The sequence below is a fragment of the Orycteropus afer genome, unplaced genomic scaffold (assembly GCF_000298275.1).
Source record: "Orycteropus afer afer isolate SDZICR_OR568_19922 unplaced genomic scaffold, OryAfe1.0 scaffold00160, whole genome shotgun sequence".
NCBI lineage: Eukaryota > Metazoa > Chordata > Mammalia > Tubulidentata > Orycteropodidae > Orycteropus > Orycteropus afer.
Window position 1 is genome coordinate 4952465 of NW_006921747.1, and position 26448 is coordinate 4978912.

General features: G+C 44.7%; 1 protein-coding gene across 1 annotated transcript in view; it reads right to left on the reverse strand.

Moving 5' to 3' along the window:
- The window catches only part of LARP1 (La ribonucleoprotein 1, translational regulator), a 65000-nt gene that overhangs the window by 16274 nt on the left and 22278 nt on the right, over nucleotides 1–26448 (reverse strand). Inside the window, exons 2-8 of the mRNA XM_007946415.2 lie at nucleotides 6763–6824; nucleotides 6440–6505; nucleotides 5423–5597; nucleotides 4375–4503; nucleotides 4092–4298; nucleotides 3830–3992; nucleotides 2621–2765 (exon numbers count right to left, since the gene is read on the reverse strand). Coding sequence (XP_007944606.1) covers nucleotides 2621–2765; nucleotides 3830–3992; nucleotides 4092–4298; nucleotides 4375–4503; nucleotides 5423–5597; nucleotides 6440–6505; nucleotides 6763–6824 — 947 coding nt within the window. The remainder of the gene's footprint in view (nucleotides 1–2620; nucleotides 2766–3829; nucleotides 3993–4091; nucleotides 4299–4374; nucleotides 4504–5422; nucleotides 5598–6439; nucleotides 6506–6762; nucleotides 6825–26448) is intronic.

Here is a 26448-nt window from a genome sequence, read left to right on the forward strand (position 1 = left end):
GCTACCAGAGCTCCTAGAAGTTGTTGTTAGGTGCTGTCAATTCATCTCCGACTCATAGCGACCCTATGTACAACAGAAGGAAACACTGCCCTGGTTCTGTGCCAGCCTCACAATCCGTGAGGTACAGATCAGTGTGCAGAAAATCCCTTTTGAGCTTGAATTTTTACGCAAATACGTACAAGTATATAATAATCTTTTCTAAGATTTACAGGTTAACTGTTATGAGTGTTTACCTCTGGGAAAAAGGATGCATAACGGAGGAAGTGTTTTTGAAAAATATCTTCCTAACAGTTTTTTTTAAGGAGCCTTGGTGATGCAACAGTTAAACACTCCGCTGCTAACTGAAAGGTCAGAGATTCGAACCTACCAGCTGCTCCACAGAACAAAGATGAAGCAGCCTGCATCTGTAAAGATTAATAGCCTTAGGCAAGCCTCAGGCAAGGCTATCATTACAGCACTAATACTAACTGTAACTAATTAGTTCATGTATTATTAGTAAAAGACTAGAAACAACCAAAATACCCATCCACAGGAGATTAGATGAATAAATTATGGCGCATCCTCATGCTGGTGTACACTATACAACTGTGAGTAGGAATAAGGAATATGTTTCTGGCCACATCTTTCTTCCGCAGAGTAGCTGGTGGCTTTGAACTGCCGACCTTTTAGTTAGTAGCCAAATGGTTTAACCACTGCACTACCAGAGTGCCTTGAGAAGCAGTAAGCAAACAATGAGATACCGCCTCATTCCAGCACTGATGGCAAGGTTCAACAAGACAGAAAATAACAAATGCTGGTGGGGATGTGGCGAGATTGGGACTCTAATAGATTGCTGGTGGGACTGTGGAGTGATATAACCACTGTGGAAAGCAACATGGCGATTCTTTAGAAAGCTGGAATTGGAGATACCATTTGACCCAGCAATCCCATTACTAGGTATATATCCTAGAGAGGTGAGAAGCAAGATAGGAATAGATATATGCACACTTATGTTCACTGCAGCACTATTGCCAGTAGCAAAAAGATGGAAACAACCTATGTGCCCATCAGTGGAAGAGCAGATGACCAAATTATGGTACATATACATAACGGAATGCTATGTAGCACTAAAGAATAATGTAGAGTCTGCAAAACACCACATAATATGGATGAACTCGAAGGATGTTATGCTGTGTGAAATAAGTCAATCACAGAAGGACAAATATAGTATTTTAGTTCGCTGTTATGGAGGTTCAAGGAAAGGTTTATATATGGAAGGAAACTTTCTTTGTTGATTGCCAGGGGTGGGAGGGAACACTGGGAAAAAAAAAAAAAAGCATTGACCCATGTCACTTTAGTTTTGTGTTATTTCACTGTACATAAATTGTATTTCAATAAAATGTATTTAAAAAAAAAAAAAAAAAGCAGTAAGCACCCCTATAACTTAGACCATGGCATGTAAACACTGTTAAGCATCACCCCCTCAAATCTTTCACCCCAAAGAGAACTAAAGTCCTTGAAAAAAAAACTGGCCAATTTCAGATCAAAGGCAGGAAAAGCACATGGACCAAGGTACTGAAATCCCCCTGGCCAAAGACAGGACAATTTGACCCAATATACCACCTGCAATGGATTAAAATACATAAAGCACACCTGAATCCAAAAGCTTGTAACGATACTGAAACAAAACAAAAGCAAATAAAAAACCTCACTGGTCACCTCTGAAGGTAATTCAATTCATTATTCTGAAAACTGGTTAAAAAAAGGGGAAAATCAAGCATTTATCCTGTTGTTCCCATATAAACTATACCTCCTGGTAACTGAATAGTGAATAAGGAAAAGTTTCTTTTTAAAGAGCCATTCCAGATAACAAATGTTGACTGATAGAATATCACCATTTTGCAATGCCCAATGAAAAAGGCAATGATCGCCAGTGGTTGCATATCACAAGAGAGATTATCAAGTATTACATACCACCTCAAAGAACACATCATTATCTAAAAAGTGTTCTTGATGGAGAGAGAAGAAAAAAAACAAAACCTAAATCTGACTAGGACTCTACATGTATAAAATATTTTATATATAAAAAAATTAGAGAACAGGGCAAAACACTATTGTGCTCACTATGAAATTCTATAGGACAAAACACTCAGTTTATCCAAACAATAAATAGCAAGGGGAAAAAGAGGGGGGGGGAAGACTTAATGAGACTTTGTGCTATTAAGGAGTTATTAATATTTTTAGGTGTGATAATGACATTGTGGTTATATTTCTTTTAGCAGTATGTACTGAAATATTTGTGGATGAAATGCTAGGTTACCTGAGACTTTTCAAAGTAATATGGGAGGGTGAGGTGAAGAAGGAGGGGGTTAAAGATAAAACGTGATTTGACCATGAGCTGATAATTGCTGAGGCTGGATGACAAATTCACTGTACTACTCTGTCCATTTTTGGAAATGGCTGAAATGTTCCATAATAAAATAGAGATGGAGAAAAAAAGGTGGCTGACCAAACCTTGAGATTTTGGTAGAGGTAATCAGAAAGGGGGTCCCCTAGGGTTTTCTGCCTTTGCCCAAACTCTAGCTCCGTAAATAATGATGTTCCTTTCCCTTCCACCCCAGTCCTGGGGAAGCAGACATACCGCAAAGATGAGTGAAATGTCAGTGGTGAGGGCCTGAACTCGATGGAAGGAAGCAATAAGGGTGATGGGAAGGAAACCGTTGGCATCCATTTTTCGTCGCAGGAAGAAGTCTCGCTCTAAATTGTCCACGCTGAAGTAGTATTCACTAAGGGGAGAGGAGAAGAGATACCACTGAGGGATTCCTACACCATTTACAAATATGTCTTCCTTGTTCTGCTGTGCAACCCAGTCACCTCACACAGACTCTGACCTACCCACTTCCCTACTGTACAGTCTTAAGGGCTAAAAAGAAATGTTATCCTTTCATGGCCCCTCGACTTGGTTCAAATCATTCCTCTGCCCTGCACTCCTTTGTATGCCTGACAGACTTCTCATTCTCCTTTAAAACCCAGTTCAAATGCTGTTAGTCACCTTCTGTTCCACTCCTAAAACACTACACACTCTACACACTGCAATTATTCTGCTTGTATGACTTCCCTGCTTAACTATGGACAATATGTCATGGTGGCTAAGAGCAGAAGTTTTACAATGGGGTTGATGTGGATTCAAATCTGTGTTTTGTCACTTACTATTCTGTAAGACTCTGGCCAAATTACTGAGCCTATTTACTTGCCCATAAAATAGGGATAAGAAAAGTTCCACCCTACTTAATTCCTATGAGGTGTAAGATATTAAGTAAGAGAATGCCATAAAGTACTCGGCAGTGAGGCTGACCAATAGCAAGGACTCAAGAAATGTTTGCTAGCATTTTGGCAATGCTGCCATTAAAAATGGAAGCATAAAAGAGGAAAACAGTAATCACCGCCACCAAAGAGAACTTAGAAGAGTGTATGTTTTAGAATCATTCCACTTTCATGGCAAAAACAAAAAGGGGAGGGGTGTGCAACAACATAATTATAAGCTTCTATCTTTTCACAAGAACTATTACCAGTTCTGGGTGGTGAGTTCTAGCCATTTTCCCTTTCTGTTAGTGATAATTTCTAATTTTCTTAAGGTAAATATGGCATTCTGTAACAGAACAATTAACTTTGTGAAAACTCAGTTTAAAGAATGAGAAAGAGATTATCTTTCCTGGGTCCAGCCCAAGGTAGTAGCAATGCTCCTAGTACCATAAGGGCTTGTCCAGCTTTCCCTTAGCCTAAATGCCACCCTCTGGCAGTCCCCAGCCCCCTATCATCTTTCTAGGAAGAAGGCTCCAGGCCTACTCACATCTGGCGCTTGATGTAGTCTTTGAGCAGCTCCTGGTCCACGCTGTAAAGCTCAGTGCTGCTGACATTGTCAAAGTAGTAGGTGATGTTGTTCATATACTTGGGGGTACGAGGTCCCTCTGCAGCATCAAACTTTCGGTAGCCAAACTGGTAGTCAAAATGGGCTATGGGGGAAATGAGTGCAATGAGGGAGAGGAGATCCTGGCCCACCACTCCCGCCGCACCCCCTTGGACATCCCGGAGCCCAAAGGGGCCTCACGTACTTCGAGTGCCACCCCGGCCGCGTCCCCGGCCGCGACCACGCCCCCGTCCACGGCCACGGAAGGAAGCCCGCGCCCCACCAGCCCCATCACTCTTCACACTCGATGTCTCATCCTGGTCGTGCCAGGCAGGCTCCGGTTTGGTCTCTGGTTGCCAGGCTGGGGTGGGGGGGGCCACGGGCACGGGCACGTAGTTGGCAGGCTCAGACCCTATGGGGAGAGGGGGCACTGGGTCAGGCTTGAGGGTAACCCCATGCTCAGGCCCTCCACAGTGGGCAGTGCATACCTTTGATCTCCCCGCGGTTGGCAGAAGTATGTCGAGGCTCTGGCAGGCGAGCGGGGCGCGAGACCAGTTTCTCCCTGGGTGCTTCAGGCTTCATGTCTATTTGCAATGGAACCCATTTGTGTTTGTTCCCTGGGAGACAGCAGGGGCATGTGAGAAAGGCTTAAGGGAGAGGTCCCTTATAGCTCTCCTCCTCTGTCCTGGGCTTCAGGTGAATCATAATCTGGTGACCTAGGGAAAACTTTCCCTACAAAGGAACACTTTTTCACTTCTAAATAAAGAAGCTGGAGAACTCATTGTGATAGACTCCCCAGTGCCTCCCAGTATCAATGTCTCCATGCTCAGAGCATAGTCTATAGGAGGATATGTGGCTGCCCAGAATAAAGACTATACTTTCCAGTTTCCCTGTAGATACATGCTAAATTTCTGCTGATGAGAGCTCTGTGGAAGTAGCCAATTCCAGATTGTGTCCCTAAAAGGAAAGGAGCTACCCATCCCTATTCACCTTCCTAATGGCTAGAATGAGAAGAAATAGCAAGCCATCTTGGATGATGAAGATCCAAGGTCCAACAATGTACAAGTAATTAAAGAGTTGCCACACTAAGCTTGGTCTACTTACTGAGCTGTTAGAAGTCAGAAGTAAGCTCCTAAGATAGTTTAAACAACTGTAACTTTGGAGCTCTGTTAGAGCAGCTAAACCTGCATCCTAATCATTTTGGCAGGACTTGGAAACTCCTGTCTTTAAACAAAACCTTGCCCGGGACACCAATATACGAAGACACAACCAACAGCCCTCTGAAACATGGACCTTGCCATCTTGTTCATGGCTATATAGTCCTACTGCTGAGAATAGGGCAAACCAAACGCTTGTTAAGTAAAGAAAGAAATGCATGGATGGATGACTTAAGTGAGGACTGCTAGCCAAATGGCCTATACCAATCAGCCTCCCACTGGCTTCTAGGGGCACCTGAAATTGACCAGCCCCCAGAGTTCTGACATTTTACATTTCTGCCCTGACCCATTCTCCCAAGTCCTGCTCAAAGTTACTTACCTTTCTTCTTTTGCCCTCCTCGCTGACAGTCCTCGTCCCCATTCTTCTCCTCCCCTGACTCATCTGACTTGGTTTTCGGGCTCTCCTTACTATCGCTCCCTTCTCCCTTCTCTTGTTCCTTCATATCCTTCTTGCCTGGTGGCTTACGGGCAGGCTGAGATTTGTGGGACTGTGGCTGCTGCAAGAAGCAAAGCAACAGGGAGGTAGGACTTGTATGAGAGCCTCTGGGGAAGAAAGGGAGCTCCCTGTCACTAGGACAGGACAAAAGGAGCAGTATTCTAAAATGGCATGTTAGACGCGGATATATTCTAAGATCTTGTTTTCATGCCTGAGATGTTTTTACTGGGAAGCCTGGTCAAAGAGGCTAAGAAATATGAGAAAAGAACTTACCTCCCTAGCTTCCCACATTCTAAGTAACAGGGACAATCCCCAGGACGAGAGGCTGGGACCTAGAAGGGTCAAATGTTTCCTGCCTGCAATAGGACATTGTCCAGGTACAGTCTGGGAAGAAGAGGGGCTGGCTGCTGGCCTGTTCACACCAACCCTGCCTGTGTAATGAAGATGACCACAGCCACTTAGGGATCTCGGTCACCAGGCCAAGGCATTAGGGGGAGAGGACTGACCAGGAGTCCCTCTTCTGCTGTGGCATGGGAGAGCTAATCCTGTTCTTCCTAGCTGAGGAAGAAGGAAGCTTCCTCAAAACATGTGGCCTGGAGGTGGGCACCTGGCCTAAAAACCACTTTCCTGTTTCACCCACAGACAACACAAATGCAGGAATTATCTCAGAGTCAATATGGGGGTTAAATGAGATGATGGAGAGACAGCACCCGACAGTCCCTCATATTACAAAGACTGAAATAATGACAATTCTTAGCTATTTTAATCCTGCTCATATATCAACCACTACTCCTAAAAAGACTGACAAAAGATAAGACCCAAGGCTCTGGAAGCTTGAGAAGGCCCAAAAGTATATGTAGGTAGAGTGCAAATCTGCCTATCCCTCCCCCACAGACTCACCTGCACACTCTTGTGCGCTATCTCTCCTGGTGTGGGCCAGTTGATTGCATCTCCAAAGTCACCAACCTGCAAGGCACATTCTATGAGCGTCCTGGGGGTGACTCTGCCTCTGCCATTCAGCCCTTCACCCAAGATCCAGCTCTACTAAGAGATCAGAGACCAAATCAGCCTATCAGAACCACCCACACTGAAGGCCCAGAAAGGGCTTTGCTACTATTCAGAGAAGATCCAGGACTACATGGCAGCCCAGGTACTCACTAGAACAGGAAAGATGGCTCTATCTCCAAGAAGTCACCGCAAGCTGCCCACTCCCTACTCCTTACCTTACCGCCTTTGCGCTGTTTAGGAACTGCTGCCTTCACAACCTTGGCTGGGGCAGAATGTTCTATGGGTACAAGAAAGGAGAGGTCGGTTTATGTTGAGCCCAGGAACAGAGGGGGCCATCACCAACTGCTCAATTTCATTTACCCCACCTTCATAACATATACAACCAACTTGCAGGTTTCCAGAGGAAGATATGATGGAGAGGGAAAAGAACATATGATTAAACACTAATAACAGCTTCACCAACCTCTTCCTAAAGAAACTGTGAAAAGTGAGAACACGCCAACAGCAGGCAGCAAAAGCTCCAAAAACCAAGACTCTGAGGTGAAAAAGACCTTAAGTGTGGCTCTATACTCTCTTGTAAAATGAGGAATGAAGCCTGGAGAGGGTAAGTCTGTACCAGAGTTGGCCCTGTAATTCAGAGTTTCTGGATCATGGTAGATTTTATAACCTCTGAAAGAGATCCTTTCCAGCTCTAACATTCTACAAGTCTGTGTGTGAGTAGTTCAGGGCTAGCGATTATCAGGAAGGCAACATAAAAACCCTAAGTGGATACTCAAAAGCCTAGGGACCTCTCTAAGCCACCAAACCCCAGAGCTAGCTCTGTCTTCTCTTGACCTATAGTCAAGAGAAAGACTGGCCACTCAGGAAATGTTCGTCTGCCTTCCAAGTTTCCAAAGAAAAAGTGGGCTTTCATTTGACCTAACAATTACAACTTTTGAGATTTATTTATCTTTATGATGTAAGTTAGGTAAGTATTTAAAGTTATATATAAGAATGCCCACCAAAGTTTGTTTACAACTTCAAAAAACTGAATGACTCACATGTCCAACAGTAGAGAACTGACTAAATAAATTAAAATAATGATCTCTACTGACATAAATAGATGAACACAATAAATGAGTAAAGGTTACAAAACAATTCTATCTTGTAAAACAAAATAAATGTCTATGCATATATGTACACATACATAGTAGGAATTAAAAGGACATTGTAGTATTATCAGTAGTTAAGTAGAATGCTTGTTGTTGTTGTTATTTGCCATAGAGTCGGCCCTGACTCCTAGCGACCCCTCCTTGGGTTTCCGAGGCAGTTATCACTACGGAAGTAGGATTGCCCAACCTTCCTTCCGAGGAGTGGCTGGTGGGTTTGAACCTCCAGCCTCCTGGTTAGCAGTCAAGTGCCTTAGGCACTATGCTACCAGAGCTCCCAGTAGAATGCTTATAGTTCAAAATTCTTCAGTAGCTTCTTAAGTTTTAACAGTGAAAGACATAGGACTTTATAGTTCCTTCTTCACCTACACTTGTTCTCCCAGCAAGGTTCTGAAGACCAAGGGTTTCTGACCCGTTCTCCTTCCAGAGACTCACCAGAAAAGACACATCCTGGGTTCTGCTTCCCACTTTCCTCCCATCACCTTGCCTCCGTTCTCGGGCAGCCACTGCCAGGACAAGGGCTACCCCTAGTCCCTGCCTGAACAGAGAAATTCACCCAGCTGGCCACAAAAGGAATGTTCTACTCCTTGATCAGACCCCATGTTCCCTTAATGAATAGATTGTATCCCTGCCTGATTCCTTAACTGCAATGCAAGTCCACCTCTCCACCTCCTACCAAGGTAACTTCTCCCTCAAGATACCCCACATGACTCTTAGAGTTGAATTGCAGAACTCAGCTGACAGCATCCCTACCTCTAGTTCTGGGCACTAGAGAATTAGTAAATCACCTTCAGTTCCAAGAGGGATGAAGTCCCTAGGCTTAGGAGGCTATTCTGCTCCCACTCTCCTACTAATCCTGGGTTGGCACATACAAGCCTAAATATAATCCTGGCCAGGCTAAGGATCTTCATTTGCTTCACATAGGACCAGGAAGAGGCACCATTATTAAGAAATATGAATCTCTCTCATTGACACTGGACCCACCCTTCAGTCCCTAACAATACTCCTTGCTACTGGGAGGAGGGCAGGCCAAAGGATCTGCAACACCAAGTTCATTAACAGGAAATCAGAAAGGGGAATAAGGTTCAGAGGGCAAGTTGATCCTGAACCTCCCCTTATAAAAGTGAGGCAAGGATTTTCAGGTTGTCACCTGTTCTTTCTCACCAAAACAAAAACAAAACAAACAAACAAAAAATCCTTTCAAAATTGAGATGGCTGATGCTGTGACCACCCAGTGCCACCAGGATCACAAAAGGGCATGGCAAAGAACTCAAAGTTCAGGCTTGACACCAATTAATGCAAGAGCCCTCTTGCAACGAAAAGGCTCCATGGATTCCCTACCCCTCACCAATCCCAAACTGATGAGGGCCCCGTGGCTAGCCTATGCATACACAGAGGTATTTTAAATTAGTCCTGTGTAGAGACTCAAGTGAAGTTTGTTTAACAGCTTCATCACCAGTTAGGGTCCCTAGCTGTCCCAAAGATTCACAGTGTCCTGATCTTGCTCTGTTCCCAAGTGGACTTCAAGCTACCACTGCCTCAAGGAGGAATAAAATCCTTAAGAGGCAGAAAATCCACTGCGGGAGAGAACCACTTCTGCCCTGAGGCAAAATTCAAGGATCTACTAGAATCCTACAGGGTCCCTAGGAATCAAGGAAGACTTGGAGGCTCAAATGAACTGCTGTCAGGCCCTGCAGGTAGCTGGAAACAAGACTAAATCTCACTTGATTTCAATTATATTCAAACCAAAAGAGGAAATGAAGCAAAGCCGAATCTCTTTCTGGGTCCCCTCCCAGCCATCCACCCTCATCAGGCAACTGTCACTGTATTGAGTACACAGAGAGACACATAAACACAAACAAATAAGCTCCGGCTGGACCTGCCATCTCAAACAGTTCACAATGAAAACAAACACATGCTCAGGAACCAGTCTTCCTATCCATGCCATCTCAGGCAAATCGGAGGAAAGCTTTCTCCTACCACCTTCTGCATTCTGCAGTTTATGGATGCCACTACTTACCAAAGCCCAACTTGGGAAACACTAAACTTGCCAGCCCCTACTTGCCCAAGACAACAGCAGAATGTTGTTATTGGCTGCCATCATGTCAGTCCCGAATCCTGATGACCCCATGCACAAGGGAACACTGAAACACTATCCCCATGACCAAATGCAGATCCATCCATTGTGATTCATAGGTTTTCAACGACTGATTTGCAGAAGCAGATCACCAGGCCTTTCTTCCTAGTCTGTCTTAGTCTGAAAGTTCTGCTGAAACTTGTTCAGCATCATAGCAACACATAAGTCTCCAGTGAAAGACCCATGATGACAGTGCATGAAGCCCATTGGCTAAGAGTCAAACCTGGGTCTCCCCTCAAGTGAGCATTTTACCGAGCTACCAAAGACTTCACTATATGATGTGACTACAGCAAAAAGGACAATACAGATCTAGTCTAATCCTCTCTATTTACAGTTAGAGAGATGAGGCCCAGGGATAGGTGCAGAGTCAGCATAAGTAAGAGTAAGAAATCCTGATTCCCTTTCCAGTGGTCCTTCTAAGCTCATCAGCAAGTTCCAAGGGGCCTAATGGCTCACATGGGGTCACTGGTTGGGGAGTAAGTCAAGAAAATCTTCCTAAAGGAATCTTAGATCATTGCCTGATACTGATAGCAGGGAGAGGTTCTGAGAAAGGGAGGTAGAAGTGGGGAGAGGAACCATCTATCAACATGAAAGAAAAGAATTAGAGAGCATCAGAAAACTCCTGGGGATCAATCTGCCCAATTCACCTAATTCAGATCATCAAAGTGAGGCACCTCCAGGACTGCCTCTTTCTCAGGGCAGTGGCCCACTGGGGTTCTACCCCTACAATGACCTCCAGAGGAGATGGCTGGGGCCCAGGGCAAGTTTCCACAGGAAAGAGAAAAGAAACACTGATTTTTTGGAGTTTAAAATGAGGAAAGAAAAAAGGGGAAATTCACCACAGATCCCCCAGAGGTGCTCTGGCCTAAAACCTCTGCTGTGCTAGAGAGGAAGGAAGAATATGGAGGAAGCCTGGAATTCCCTTTGAGTTGAAAAAGTTCAGTTGTTCAATTAGGAAGAGTCTAGGCCCCAAAGAGTCTCTCTCAGCCTACAGAAGGGAATAAACCCATGAACACCTAGTACGATATTAGATGAAAAGTTATTTTTTTTATATTGCCTTATTTCAGAAAGGCTCTAAAGCTGCTGATCTTTTCAAATAAAAACTATCTTTCTGGAGGGAGCCAGATATAAAAGGGCTAAGGAGCAAGGAATTGGTCCAATCAATGAGAAGCCAGTGAAGGTTTAGGGGGCAACACACATGGGTAAGTCAAATTCACCAAGCTGTGTTTAAAAAAAAAAGGGGGGGGTGGTGGTAAGAGAAAGGGAGAGCTGGAATTGAGGAACAGTTGTATGAAAGGTGAGACAAGGTTGAGCTAGAGCCCTGGCCGTGGGAACAGGGCAGCTGGTTGGGAGAAGCCCTGCAGGACTAAGAATGGCTGGCAAAGGAGGACAACCAGATACCAGGCCTGATTACTGTCAGGGAAAAGGAGTTCTGGTGGCGCTGTGGTTAAGGCATTTGGCTGGTAACCAAAAGGTCAGTGGTTTGAACCCATCAGCCGTTTTGCAAGAGAAAGATTTACAGCCTTGGAAACCCTATGGGGCAGTCCTACCCTGTCCTATAGGGTCCCTGTGAGCCAGAATCAACTTTATGGCAGTGAGGTAGGTTTCTGTCAGGGAGAATGAGGAAGATTAAATGTTTATTTGTGGGCAAATATCACCTCCTAAATATCGGCTTCTGAAAACGCTGTGTTTACCCCCACTGCAAAGAACTTTTAAGCTTAAACCAAACCAAACGCACTGCCCTTGAGTCAATTCTGACTCATAGTGACCCACACTGGGTTTGCGAGGCAGTAAATCTTTATGGAAGTAGACTGGCCTTCTTCCTTCTACAGAGTGCCTGGTAGGTTTGAACCACCAACCTTCTGGTTAGCAGTCAAATGCAGGGCCCACTCTCATCCACCTGCTGTCCTTCATGTAGCCAACTAGAGTAGGGCATTAGGTCTCAGGGCAGACACTGCCTCCTTATGGAAGAGCAATGTTCTCACTACATTGTAAATGTCAAACGTCAATTACTTTCTCTATCCTCAACCCCCAGGAGCTCTGGTAGCATAGGGGCTAAGGCCACCAGCCAATCCTTGGAAGGAAGACAGGGCAATCTACTTCCATAGTGATACTGCCTCAGAAACCCAAGGAGGGGTCGCTATGAGTCGGGTCAATTTAATGGCACATAACAACAACAACAGCATATCCCCAACCCCCATGAGAATGTGCCCTCTGAGAACAGGGACCAGAAGTCACTTTCAGAGCAGCAGACCCGGGGCCTACTTCAAAAAGATTTAATGAATGGTGAGTTCCTGAGGCAATGGCCTCAACTCCTAGCCAGGAGCCCTCACAGTGGCAGAGAAACAAGTGTCCTTGAAGCTGCTGGTGCCCAGAGGAACCCAGCCAGGGCCTAGCCTGGCCTTGACTCAAAGATAACCAATTGCCTTAAATCAGCTCTGGGCTCTAGTCCAGATTCCAACACTCATCTGTTACATAACATTGGGGACACTACCTACTACCTTCCCTGAGCCTCATCTTCTTCAAAGATGGGTAACATTTCTTCCTTTCCCTAGTTACAGAACTGATATTAGGACATGAGAGAGCTGATGTCAGGACATGGGACATGGATGAAGTACTTAGTAGATGACAGAGTTGTAGTTGAATAGGGTAGTAACATTAGATCTGTAAGAGTGAGGGGAGAGGAGGCAAGATTATCAAAGCAGCAGAAGAAAAATGCTAGCAGCAAATTGCAGTCATTCATTACAACTGCAGATAATACACAACAAGCATTTATTAGATGCCACACACATATAAATTCTCTATATGGATTTTCTTATTTAATCCTTAAAATAGCACTGAGTTTGATTCTATAACTGGTCTCATTTTAAAAATAAGGAAACCAAGGCAAATGGTGCAAAGGTTATTTGCCATGATTGTAGCCAATAAACAGTGGAATGGATTTGAAGCCAGTCTGACTCTAAAATCTGTTATCTTAATCACTACAAGGCAGTGGAACAGACCTAGGGATCACAAGTTACCATCTCATTATGGTAAACAGTGCAGCCTCTCAAAGACAGATTTCAGAAGTATCACTGTACACATTAGGGAAAACCAAGGCCCACTGCAGAGACACCTAGGGTCACACAGCAGAGCAAGCTGACATTCCTAGGATCAGACACCAGTGAATGACCCAGCAATCCTCTTCTTCCCTGCCCAGAGGCAAGGAAACTGTGACCAAACACACCCAGCTAGGGTCCCTTACCTCTAGCACCTGGAGAGCCAGCTGCATGAGGAAAAAGGCATTGTTTTAGGCCCACCTTCCAGTTCCTCTACTCTAGCCATGCCCTGGACCAGGGTGAAGGCTGCTCAGAGGGGCTCTAGGTGACATGGACACTGCCTGCCTGCTGCCCCCATCCTCCTGAGATGGGCGAGGCTACCACCATCTAAGGGGAGGGTAAGGCAGATGGGAAATGGAGTCTGGGTTATACTACCCACCTGTGCCCATCCCTCTTGGCCAGCCTCAGGGCTGAGTCTGTGAAAAGCCTGGCATTTTCTCAGCTGTCATCCAGCCTAGGGATGGATCAGAATCATAGAGGAGTTTGGAGACTGACAGGACTGCCATCCCATCTCCACTGGCCCTAGCACCCTCCAGGCAGGAACATTCTTCCGCAGAATAAAAAGAATTCCAGGTTACCACTTCTCACCTTGTTCACCAGTTCACAATGCCTGTAGCCACCTCTCAGAGGCCTCTCTCTGCCCAGCCCTCCACCCCTTACCCCCCAGACCTGCAGATGAATCACAGGAGGGGAATGAGGTACTCTCAGAGGGACAGAGGGCGGGCAAGTGGGCAGAGAGAGCAAGCGAGTGAGCGAGAAGGAAACCTCAGAAGGTCAGACCATTTTGAAGCCCCAATGGAGGGGGGGAAGAAACAAAAAAACTGCCCTCCAGCAGCCAGCCATGGAGTAGAGTCTGTGTCCTCTTGCACAAGGAGGGGCAAAGGGCCGGCTGAGTGCCGGTCACATGATACCAACCAACTCAGCTGGCCTAGCCATCTATCTTTAGCCCTTGGTGACCCAGGCATCTCAGTGCCCCACTCTCCCTGCCCAGACATGAATCCTGCCCTGCCCTCCCGGTACCACCCTCACTTCTGGTACCAGTCCTTGAAGACCTGTTCAAAGGATGATTAAATTATAATCATCACAGCTGAAAATATATCAGGAACTATGATGCAAACTGAAAGGCTGGCAGTTCAAACCCACCAGCCAGTCACTCTGTGGGAGATGACAGCACAGAACAACTGAAGCCCCCAGCCTCCAAGGGTTGGCTCCCAAATCCAGCCTTTCTGAAGAGTACATTAAGTTCCAGTGAGACAAGTAATAGTAACAACCACCTTTTAGTAAGTGCTGAGTAGGTGCCAGGAGCTGGTCTAAGTGTTTTTATATTCGTGTGATTGATTTCACTTAATGACTTCAAAAAGACACTTCATTATTCCAGTTTTTCAGAAAATGAAAATGAGACAAGGGACTTGCTCAAGGTCACACAGTACATGTCGAAGCAGATGGCTGAATCCTCGTTATTCACACACAGGTCTCCGTGTAAATTCTCTTCAGCAGGGCTTTTACTGACTGACTGCCCAATATAAAGGGCTACACAACCAGCAAGCCTGGATCAAGTTCTAATCCAGTCTGTAACTTAATGTCTTCAGAGTACCTGAAATGGCTACATTTGTGGGTATCTCATCTTCACTAGACTATAATCAATTACTGAGCGCTTACAATATCCCTGCTGTTATAAGGTGTCATGGAGTAGATTTTGACTAATAGTGAACCCTTGTGACAAGTGAACTGCTCAGTAGGGTTTCTGAATCTGTACTACATTGTCATGTTTACAAGAACAGATTGCCAGGTCTTTCTTGCAGAGCCAGTGGGTGGGTCCAAACTGCCAACCTTTCAGTTAGCAGCAAAGTGCTTATCCACTGAGCCACCATGGCTCCTACTATTTCCCTACAAGGTGCCGAAGTGCTTTACATGCCATAGCTCATTTACCTTTCACAATCACTCTCGAAAGTAACTGGGATGACAACTCCCAGTTTACAGATATGAAAACTGAGGCTCAGAGAGGTGTCTAGGCCCCCAAGCAATATTGTAAATCATGAGAAGGCTGGATGGCAACAGTGGCAAGTGAGAAAGCACAAGCTTAGTTCTGCCAGATCCTGAGTTTTCAAGAAAACCAGAAAAAGAAATTTCTATGAAAAATTTCATTTTGAATATTGCTGCCCAAATCGTCTCCATCCAAGCCATATTTAGCTTACAGGCTCCTGTGTACTCTTCCAGCACTAAGGGACACGCTGACCACCAGGCATGGAGCTGGGGCCTGGATTCCATGAGTGAATCCTCTCAGGCAGTCATAAGGCTCAAGCATAGCTGCTCCACTGCATGCTTGGATTATCCTAATGCAGGAGGCTGCTAACCTTAAAGCAGTTTTTCCCAAATGTTAGCAACCACCTCTGGGGTTGCAAACTCATTTTTATTGTCCTAAATCTAGGACATTATCTGCTGAAAAGAAGAGGCTGAATCCCCAAGAAATTATTTTGGATCATCCTCATCACTAACTAAAGTGGAGAGGTAGACCTTGGATCAGTCAGGACTGAAATGCAGTTAAGAAATCTCAATGTACAGACAGGAAAACTGAGGCCCACCAGGGACCAGGCTGAGCCCAAAGTTACCGGTGAGTTATTAGTGGAGCTGAACATAGAGCTCCTGCCTCCCAATCCAGAACTTCACCCATAGGTCTAAAAGCTAACTCTCAGGTATGGTGGGGGAGGCAGAGCCTCAGGGACCCAAAAGCATCACAGAAGCTGTTCCCCACAATCACTGATGGTGCTTGTAATAAAGAGCCCTGGAATTACCATGGACTTCTCAAATGGAAGTGGAACAGATGGCAGAGAAAAGTAGGAGGGAACCCATTGCCAACACCAACTTTTCTTCACACTGTGCAGGAAAAGCTGAACCTCTCAGCTCCCTCTGGAAGAAATGGGGGAGGCAGGCCCTGGAAGCCCCAGACACTCACTCTCCTGGCTGTCTGACCAGCTATGTATCCAGCCATGGTAGGTTGGGTACACTCACTAAACCTCAGTTTCCTCCTCTCTAAAATGAGAAACTGTTAATAGCTACCATCTTGTTCTCCTGGCTGGGAATGTTTGATAATCTTTAAACTATATGTATTTGCTGGGATGGGGGTGGAGGTGGGGTATCCCCTGAAAGATGACAGAGCACTGTAGTTTTTGAGTAGAGACCAGTTCCCCAAATTCAGGTCAATTAAACTTGTCTTGCTCCCCAGAAGGTACCAATTTGCTTCACTTGGTGGAGTATGGGCCAGCCTGGAAGCCCTTTCAGTGTTACATGCTACACTTCATCTGGGGAAGAACAGAACCCTGGGACCTCATCATGACTCAGCAACCAGGCACCAGCCCAATTGCAGACTCCTAGCCCCTTCTTGAAGCACTGGCAGTTATCCTATTTTATCACCCCAACCCTTTCAGCAAATATAAAGGAGTGTGACCCCTATTCAAGGAGTTCTGGTGGTCCAGTGGTTAAAGCACTGGGCTGCTAACCAAAAGGTTAATGGTTCAAACCCATCAGCTGCTCTGCAAGAGAAAGATGAGGCAGTCTTACTCTGTCCTACAGTTTCTCGATGAATTTGAATCAACTCGACAGCAGTGGGTCTAGTTTGGAACCCTATCTAATGCCCCACCAATAACTGATTAGGTTGCTAGGCTGAGAGGCAGAGTTGAGCAGCAGTTAACAGTACGGACTTTGGAGTCCATGCTTGGATGTGCTAACAGCAGCAGCCATCAATTAAGTAACTCACAAGGCCAGGGGCAGACGGATCAAATCTGACCAATCTTTCAGGCAGCCTGTAACTTGATAGGCATTAAACTAGGCCACAAATCAATGAGTGACAAGCAACTAGATTTATTAGGAGGCAGAAAGGTATCTTAGGGTAAAATTCCTGTCAGACTTACCCTCTCATTTTCCTAAACTATGAAAGGGGTACATAGTAGCTAGTTCACAGGACTGTTTGGTGGTAGTTATTTTTTCTTATTGGGGTAATCCTTCAATCTGTCTGCTGCTCAAATACAGGAAGGAATAGTGTTGCCAGACTGCTTAGCAAATAAAAATTCATTGACACCCCGTGAAATATGAATTGTTGATAAAACAGTAAATTTTTAAAAAGTATAAGTATGTCCCCTGCAATATTTTGGACATACTTACATTATATTTTCTTATTTATCTGCAATTCAAATTTAACTCAGTATCCTGAATTACTATTTGCTAAATCTGGCAACCATAGGAAGGACCACTGACTGCTTCACGTTCCAAACGAAAAGTATAGGAAAGACTAGAACCTATGGCTAGGAGTAGGGAGACTGAATGCCTGTCCTGGCTCATGGCCTACAGCCCTTGCTACACATAGGGTTTCTGGTAAGAATTCCCCTCTGGGTGTCTTCAGGTACTTCATCCACAGGCATGAGTTAGTGGTGGGGAGAATCCTGTCATCTGCACATCTCATGATCCAATTCTTACAGCGTAGTGCCTAAAGCACTTAACTGCTAACCAGGAGGCTGGCGGTTCAAACCCACCAGCCACTCCTTGGAAGGAAGGTTGGGCAATCTACTTCCGTAGTGATTCTGCCTCGGAAACCCAAGGAGGGGTCGCTATGAGTTGGGTCTGATTCGATGGCAAATAACAACAACAATTCTTATACTGATTGATCACCAAACCAGAACTTTAAACACACCCAGCTTTCTAGGAGGACAAGCTACCTCAGAGATTATTGCTACAAAGGACATCAGCCCCAAGATTTTAGTATGCAGAATTCTCAACAGAAGCATGTTAACATGTAAATTCCCAGTTCTTCAAAAAGTTGAACAATGAACTATCATTTGACCCAGCAATTACAATCCTAGATATAATCACAAGAAGTGAAGGCAGGAATACAAACAGAAACCTGTACACAATAGCTAAAAGTAGAAACAACCAAAATGTCCAAACCAAACTCAATGCCATCAAGTCAATTCCAAATCATAGCGACCCTCACTGGGTTTCTGAGGTGGTAAATCTTTACAGAAGTAGACTGCCCCATCTTCCTTCCATAGAGCAGCTGATGGGTTTCAACCGCCAACCTTCTGGTTAGCAGTCAAATATGCCTTAGGCACTGTGCCACCAGTGTCATCCATTAACAAATAAATGGATAAACAAAATGTAGTATATACACACACACAATGGAATACACACAGTTATAAAAAGGAATGAAGTCCTAATGCACGCACACTATGCTGAACCAAGTCAGTCAGTCACTAAAAAAGGACAAATACTATATGATTTCACTTACATGAAATAAACAAATATATAGAAACCAGAGATTATTATTAGTGGCTACCAGAAGGAGTGAAGGAGGGTCAAAGGTGGAGTTTGCTTCCTCTCTACTTTATATTAACAGCGTGGAATGATTTGGAAAAGGACAGTGAGAATGGCTGCACAACTTGAAGAATACAATCAACTGTAATTGAATTGTATATATAGAAATTGAGACAATTTATGTTTTGTGTGTATTTTTACCACATTTTTTTAAAAGGTAGATTCCTCCAGAGATTTTTGCCCTCCAGCAATCTGCACTTGACTGATAACCAGAAGGCTGATGGTTCAAACCCACCAGCCACTCCCCAGAAGGAAGGTTGGGCAATCTACTTCCATAACAATACTGCCGGAGCTCTGGTGGCGTAGTGTCTAACTTATTTGACTGTTATCCAGAAGGCTGGTGGTTCAAACCCACCAGCCACTCCTTGGAAGGTTGGTTGGGCAATCTATTTCTGTAGTGATAATCGCCTTGGAAACCCAAGGAGGGGTCACCGTGGGTTGATGCATTTACTTCAGGAAGCCAGGCCTCCTGCTATGAACTTTTTGTGCATTATGTCTTTCAATCTTCACAACCAAAGACCTATTATCCCAGTTTTACAGAGGAGCCTCGAAGAGGCTAAGTGCTTAGTCAAAGGTCACACAGTAAGAAAGTATCTGACCCCAAGGATCTGAAATCCCAGGGCCTCTCTCAGCACTGCAGTAGAGAGACGCTAGGTTCCTTGGGTCCCCCTACAAAGGGCTTCAGCTCAAGCTTTTAGACCCTAAAGCTGACTGAAGCCACCAGTACGCAGAATGCACTTCTCTGAGCCTACGAGCTCACCTTACCAGGTAGGGGTAACGTCACCCAGCATACAGGAAGAAAGTAAGAGCAGAGTCGGGAACCAAGGCACTGTTTATTACAACAGCTACGTTCAACATGAAAAGTGTGGGCTCTGACCATCATCAAAGCCCCAAGGGAATTTTAACCTCCTCTAGCAGAGCAGAAAGGAATGGATGGAGAAAACCGCAGAAATCCTATAGGATAAAGGACAGGCAGGAGGAGGGAAGGAAGCAAAGATTCTGTACAGGCCCTGCTCCAGGGCATAGGACAGAACTAAGCAGAGCATAAACCACCAATCCAGGTAAATCACCATTCCTTACCAATGGTGACCAGAGCTAATCAGAGTTCATAAGGTACTTCCTTCCCATTATGGCACCTAATCTTCACCATAATAGTATGAGGTAACATAGGGTACAAAGCCCTCCTCATTTTACAGAATGCAGGACTGAGGCACAATGAGCTTCCCTCAAGAGTATTAAATTGGTTTATGGGATGTTAGTCCTGCATTCCTGCAACTGTACCACGAAGTAAAATAAACTTGATCATTGGTAACATCACTATTCTGGGGAAACAATGGTGAACAAAACAGTCCCTATTCTAAGGGGTCAGTTACATAAGGGTTTTAATCTTAAACTCCACCCTGTGATCAGCTGATCCTGACAGCCTAGTATTATAGTGGGGATCTTTGGTGAGCAAATAGGCTCACCAAAAGCCTGGGCTCAATTACTGTTAAATGCCATGGGCAGTGCAAAAGAAGGGACAACAGCTACAAACATGAATGTAATTCCAGTCTGGCAATGACAATTAAAAAAAAAAAGGAAGAAGAAAGAAAGAAAAAAAAAGCTTCATCTCAACAAGTATTTATTGAGCCTACACTAAGAAAGAAAAATCCTCACAACTGGACCAATAAGCAGCACCACGATAAATGGAGAAAAGATTGAAGTTGTCAAAGATTTCGTATTACTTGGTTCCACAATCAACACCAATGGAAGTAGCAGTCAAAAAATCAGACAATGTATTGCACTGGGCATATCCGCTGCAAAAGACCTCTTTAAAGTGCTAAAGAGCAAAGATATCTCTTTGAAGACTAAGGTGTGCCTGACCCAAGCTATGGTATTTTCAATCACCTCACATGCATGTGAAAGCTGGACAATGAATAAGGAAGACAGAATAGTTGATACTTTTGAGTTGTGGTGTTGGCAAAGAATACTGAAGGTACTAAGGACTGCCAGAAGAATGAATAAATCTGCCCTGGAAGAAATATAGCTGTAATGCTCCTTGGAAGTGAAAATGGCCAAATTTCATCTCACCTACTTTGGTCATGTTGTCAGAAGGGATCATTCCCTGGAGAAGGATATCATGCTTGGTAAAGTGGAGGATCAATGAAAAAGGGGAAGGCCCTCAATGAGATGGACTGACACAGTGGCTGCAACAATGCGGTCAGGTATAGCGAGGACTGTGAGGCTGGCGCCGGACTAGGGTCACTATGAGTGGAAGCCGACTTGACAGAACCTAGTAGCAACAACATACTTGAAAGAGGGAGCCCTAGTGACGTAGTGCTTAAAAAATTCAGCTGCTAACCAAAGGTCAGTGGTTGAAACCCACCAGCTGTTCTGTGGGATAAAGATGAGGCTGTCTACTTCTGTATAGGGTCGTTATGAGTGGCAATTAACTCAATGGCAGGTTTGTTTTTTTAATTTCATACTTGAAAACCCTATGGAGTAATTCTACTCTGCACACATAAGGTCTCCATGAGGTGGAATTGACTTGATGGTAACTAACAACAACATACTATGTGCCAAGTACTGTGGACGTAGAAGTGGGTACGACTGCCTGGAGTCTAAACCATGAAACTGGTAGCTGATATGAGCAATGACATGGATGGTACTGGGTTCAATGCTCTTTCCCTAAGGACGTCACTCTTAGAGCTCAGAGTGTGTCACCCACTGGCCAAGTGTGGGGGAAAGAAAAGAACTATTTCTGAAGGACCAAGAACTACAGGCAAGATATGCAAACCTTAGGCCTGGGCTTTTACAAAAGAATCAGGGCAAGGCTTGGGAAGAGCAATACTGGGGAACACAAATGAGAACTGTCCAGCAGGTGCCTCTATAGAAAGAATACTGGGGTGGGAGTCAGGAAAACTGCATACTTTCCCAAAACACAGCCTCAATCATTCTACCTCACCACTTCCAGAGCAGTGCAGGGGTTAAGAGTATGGGCTCCAACTATCAGGGCCAGAGTCCAGTTCTACCTAGGTGACCTTGAGTTTCTACAAATGGGAATAAAGTTTCTATTCTAATGAGACTGTGAAGATTAAATGAGTTGTATTTATGAAGTGCTTGGAAAAGTGCCTGGCACATATGAAGCATTCAACTCTTGCTAATGATTATTTTGGAGGTTTGCAGAGCCCTTTGAATATCTGATTAAGGCTACTGACAAAAATTTCCACCCCGATCCCATCAGTGAGCTTCCTGGTTAGGTACCTTGTTTTACATATTTGCTTAGCACCTACCCCAGCATCAATGCTTTAAAATTTGGCTCTATCTCAAGAGCTCAGAAGTAAGGCAGAGTGGAAGGGTGGGGCCTGTTTTCAAGAAATTTAGAGCATTTCTGGACAGCACCTCCTCCATCTGGGCAGCCCTTCCCTGGCCCTCTAAGAGCTCAGACTGTGTCAATGGCTGGCCAAGTGTATGGAGGGAACAGAATTGAAGACTGTGTCTAAAGGACCAGGACAACACCTACACTGGATCTGCTTTGGGGTTTGTGCTGCCAGAACTGGTCCTCTTCTAATCTCCTACAGCACCATCCATTTGAAGGTCTTCCCATGTCCTCTTCCTTAAAGTAAAAAGGCAGGAAAAGAGAGACCTAAGGTGTGTTCCCCTTGGTGCCACCTGAGATACTGACCAAGAGATAGTCTCAGTTTTCTAACAAATGAGAATCCACCAGATAGCTTCCAAAGTTTCTTTCGACCCCTTTTAAGTCTAGGGTCTCCAAGGAGTTACCACCTCACAGAGGCAATGGCAGTGATGATGCAAGTCAGGGAGTGGAGCACAGGGAAGGCCTGGAATGGCAGCAAACATCCCAGAGCAAGCCTGGCTGCAGCTGTTCACTCCTAGTCAGACGTCAGGCATCACCCATCTGCCACTGCCCTGAAACCCCTTACCCAATCCCTGGCAGAAGGGCCTCTTCCTTTAGTGGACAAGCTGCTGTGCTTACAGAACAGTCAACAGAGTCAAAAGACTTGATCACCGGGCTAAGTGCCTCCCATGCATTATTTACTAAAGACGGATGTTTATTTTCTTCGCATTTTTTTCTTATTAGCTGTGTTTTAAAGGGTGAAAAAAACAAACAAAAGGCTCTGCCAGTTTTAGCTGTGACCCAGGACAGACCCCTTAATTTCTTTAAACCTCAGATTCCTTCTTCATAAAAGGGGGGCTACTACAACCCACCTCAGGGGCATATGTGGGTACTGTAAGAAATACAAATAAATAAGAGGTCTGTAGTCTTAAGCACTACCCCAAAGGCACTACCAATCCTTTCCAGCCAAGAGCTTGAATGTAAACAAAGCCACCTCCTTGGGCTACTAGTTCCCTGGGAAAAGCTCCTTCCCTGTCTGTGGAGACTAGCTTAAGACTGTCATTCCCTGTGATGTAAGAGCGCATAGACTGGAGTATGATGAAAGCATGCCAGCTTCCTGGATCCACCAAGTCTTCAAACTCCCAATCATCAGTAATCTGGTCCCTTTCATCACTACCAGCCCTCTTAGTGGGTCACGGGTAGGAGAAACAACAAACAGATGATACACCCAGAGGCAGCCAATTTTACAGGGTGAAAAACTAAGGCACAGATTTGGGTATGGGGGAAGAAAAGAAAAAGATAAACCAGGATCCTACAAATCTCAGATCTGCTGAGAATGACTAGGTTCTTGTCACACAAGTGGCTTAGTATAAATCTCTGGGGTGCAAGACTGTTTGACAAACTTCTTAGAGATTTTTAACTCCTGACCTCACCTGGGGCAGCCCATGTCCCTTTGTGCACCCACTCTGGCCCAATGCCACTGCCTATTCACATTTGTTCTCCTCATAAAACACAGGCCAGTCACCATGTAGATCCCCAGGATAAACCCAAGTGGGAAGTCTTTATTCCATCCCCACACCCCAGTTTCCTCTCTGAACTTCAACTAGTTCTCAAACTAAGCAGTAAACTCTTAGAAGACAGCCAAGTGTGGTGGGAAGAGCACTGGTATGGGAATGAGGATGCTGTGTTTTAAACACTGTATTCCTGTACGGCAGTCCTTAGAAGCAGCTTTCCCTATCGGGGCTTACTTTGCTTTTTCCTCAGCAAAAGAGATGTGTGCATATATGTACATGTGTGAATCCTGGGCCAGGCTAAACAGTCTTACATCAACCCCAGAGTACATGCAATGGCCAGTGAAAAAGATGACACCACCCAGGCAGATAGAGCTGGTACTTACACCAGCTGGTACTTACTCCCTAGTAGTATAACTTTGAATTCAGGAAATGGGGGAGATGTTACTTTCCTTACCAAGGCTGTGCTGAGGGTTACAAGAAGATGAATGCCAAGAAACCCAGTTTCTAAGTGGGGGGAAAAATACAAGTCACAAACTATGATCCTCCCCCCTTTTTTTTTAAAGTATACATATACTCAAAAGAATTCTAGCAGCAGTCAAGAAATCAAAGGACATATTGCATTAGGCACATCAGCTGCAAAGGACCTCTTTAAAGTGTTAAAAAACAAAGATGTTATTTTGAAAGCTAAGGTGTACCTGACCCAAGCTATTGCCTTTTCAATAGCCTCATATACATATGTGAGCTTGACAATAAATAAAGACCAAAGAAGAACTGATGCATTTGAATCGTGGTGCTGGCAAAGAATACTGAATACACCATCGACTGCCAGAAGAAAGAACAAATCTGTCTTGGAAGAAGTACAGACAGAATGCTCCTTAGAAAACAGAACGGCCAGACTTCATCTCATGTATTTTAGTCATGCTGTCAAAGGGACCAGTCCCTGGAGAAGGATATCATGCTTGGAAAAACAGAGACGGTCAGCAAAAAAAGGGAGAAGGCCTTAGGTGCACAATCGGTTGGTCTCTTCTCATCCAGAGCAAAGGATGAAGAAAACCAAAGACATATGGAAAAAATTAGTCCAAGGGACTGGTAGACCATGTGATCCTCAGCCTATAAGACCATGAGAACAGAAGAACCAGATGGTGCCCAGCTGCTACTGTCAACCATTCAAAGGGGGATCTGTATAAGAGATCCTGGGTAGAGTAGGAGAACAATGTGGAACAAAACTCAAAATCATAAAAAAGACCAGGATTGCTGATCTGATAGAGTCTGATGAGACTCCTGAGACTATGGCTCCTAGTTATCCTTCAGGTCTGGAATTGAACTCGTTCTCCATGGCTTCCAGCCAAACAATACACAGGCATATAGGGTAAACATATACACCAGGTAGATACACTCCTTAGAATGATCAATCATGGGAGAACAGAAGGACAGTATTTGGACAGGGACATAGTTCAGGAGGCAGGAGTGCATAGGAAAGAAGGACACAGGGGAGAGATAACCACAGGGAGGAAGTAAGGAAGAGAGCTGTTACATTGTGGGGACAGCAGTCAATGTCATGAAACAAAATGTGTATGAACTGCTGTATGGAAAATGAATTTGCTATGTAAAATTACACTCAAATCACAATGAAAAAAATTTACAATATGTATTTATGGTGGTTGGTGGGACAAATTATGAAGGAATTTTATTTTTATTACTAAAACTTAATTTAGTATTTTCCTACAATGTATTGGTATTGTTTGAGTAATCTAAAAAATGTTCCCCTTTAACAAAAAGTTAAAAGGCCCAATACATAATCATCTTTCCTTGTCCCCTTTGGTAACCCAGAATGTCCTATACCACTCCCCTTCACCCCAGGGCCAGGAAGGCATGCCTGAAAAACCACAAGGTCAGCATAGCTCTTTCCAGTAGGCCTGCACATGGCCCAGCAGAGCTAAAGAGGAACTTCTCTAGAGGGAGGGATGTCAGGGCTCCCCAGCAGGGCTGGAAGTTCCATGGCCTCTGGCTAGCCATAAGGGCCCCTATAGACTCCTCCTCTCTGTAAATTTACATGGGTCCTTTCTCTCCCAAAAGTTTTCCTAGTATGGTGTGTTTACTCCTGTCATCTGGGAGAATGCAAAGTCAGATGAGCTTTAAGACATGACATGACTCTGTAACTCTGGAGCCAGTGGGCCAGGGGCTACTGGGTAGCCTTGAACAAGATCTCTGAGCTCCTCTGTTTTCTAGTCTGTAAAATGAGGATTATAACAATAGACAGAACCCATAGGGTGGTAATAAAATTGAAACAAGACAATCAATGGGGTATGTGTGGTGGCTCGTAAGTTTGACAATCATGTGAGAAGTAGAGGGTCTCAAGACAGTCTGGTGTGCTCCCTAGGGCATCTATCCTCAACAAGGCAATCTATACACAAGGCATATTCCAGGACACCTGGCTAAGCCCAGGGACCTGACAAAGACACCCTAGCAATGGAGGAACAGACGGTGTACTAGGAGGCAGTTCAATACTGGACTCAAGAGCATGGGATCCAATCTCTTCATAAAAGCTGTGAGAAATGAAGGTATAGCCACAAGACATATAAGAGCAGGGCGGAAATCAGCATTTGGATCCCCAGACTGTTGAAGGAAGGAGTTTGCTCTGAAATCTGCCTTGAAAGTGATTTTACCTGAGATAAAAAACCCATAGCGTTTCCAACAAGAAGTCAGGAACATAAAACTGATGCCATCAAGAGCCAAGAACAGACTCATTCCCCACTTCCAGGCCCCACCATCCCTGCCCAGCTTCTAGGCTTTATAACCAGCACTACCTCACCCATACCTTCACGTAACCCTGGGGCATGAGGCCAGCACAGGCCAAGGAAGCCCATAAAGAGCCCTGGAACCCAGGCCAGGAGGTACCAGTACTCATTCTGGCTCTGGGGTCAGTAGATCAGGGAAAAAATTACTGCCTGCCTCAGGCTGCCCTTCAGTGAACACAGTACTAATTCAGTTTCTGGACAAAATTTGAGAGAAATGGAAGCAAGAAACAACAACCAGAAAATCTTTTCTTTAGTCTCAAGGTAAAACAGCAAGTTAGTTTCCAAACCAGGCTTTAATCACTATGCTAGCACCCATTCTTCTCCATCTCGCACCCGGATTATGACACAAGTCCCTGCTCCACTCCTCCCAGCCATTCTAGACCATTCTCCACAGAATTGAATAACCCTACAGCAGTAATCAGGAGTTCTGATGGCACAAACAGTTAAGCACTAAGTTGCTAAATGAAAGGTTCAAACCCACCCAGCAGCTCCACAGGAGCTAAAC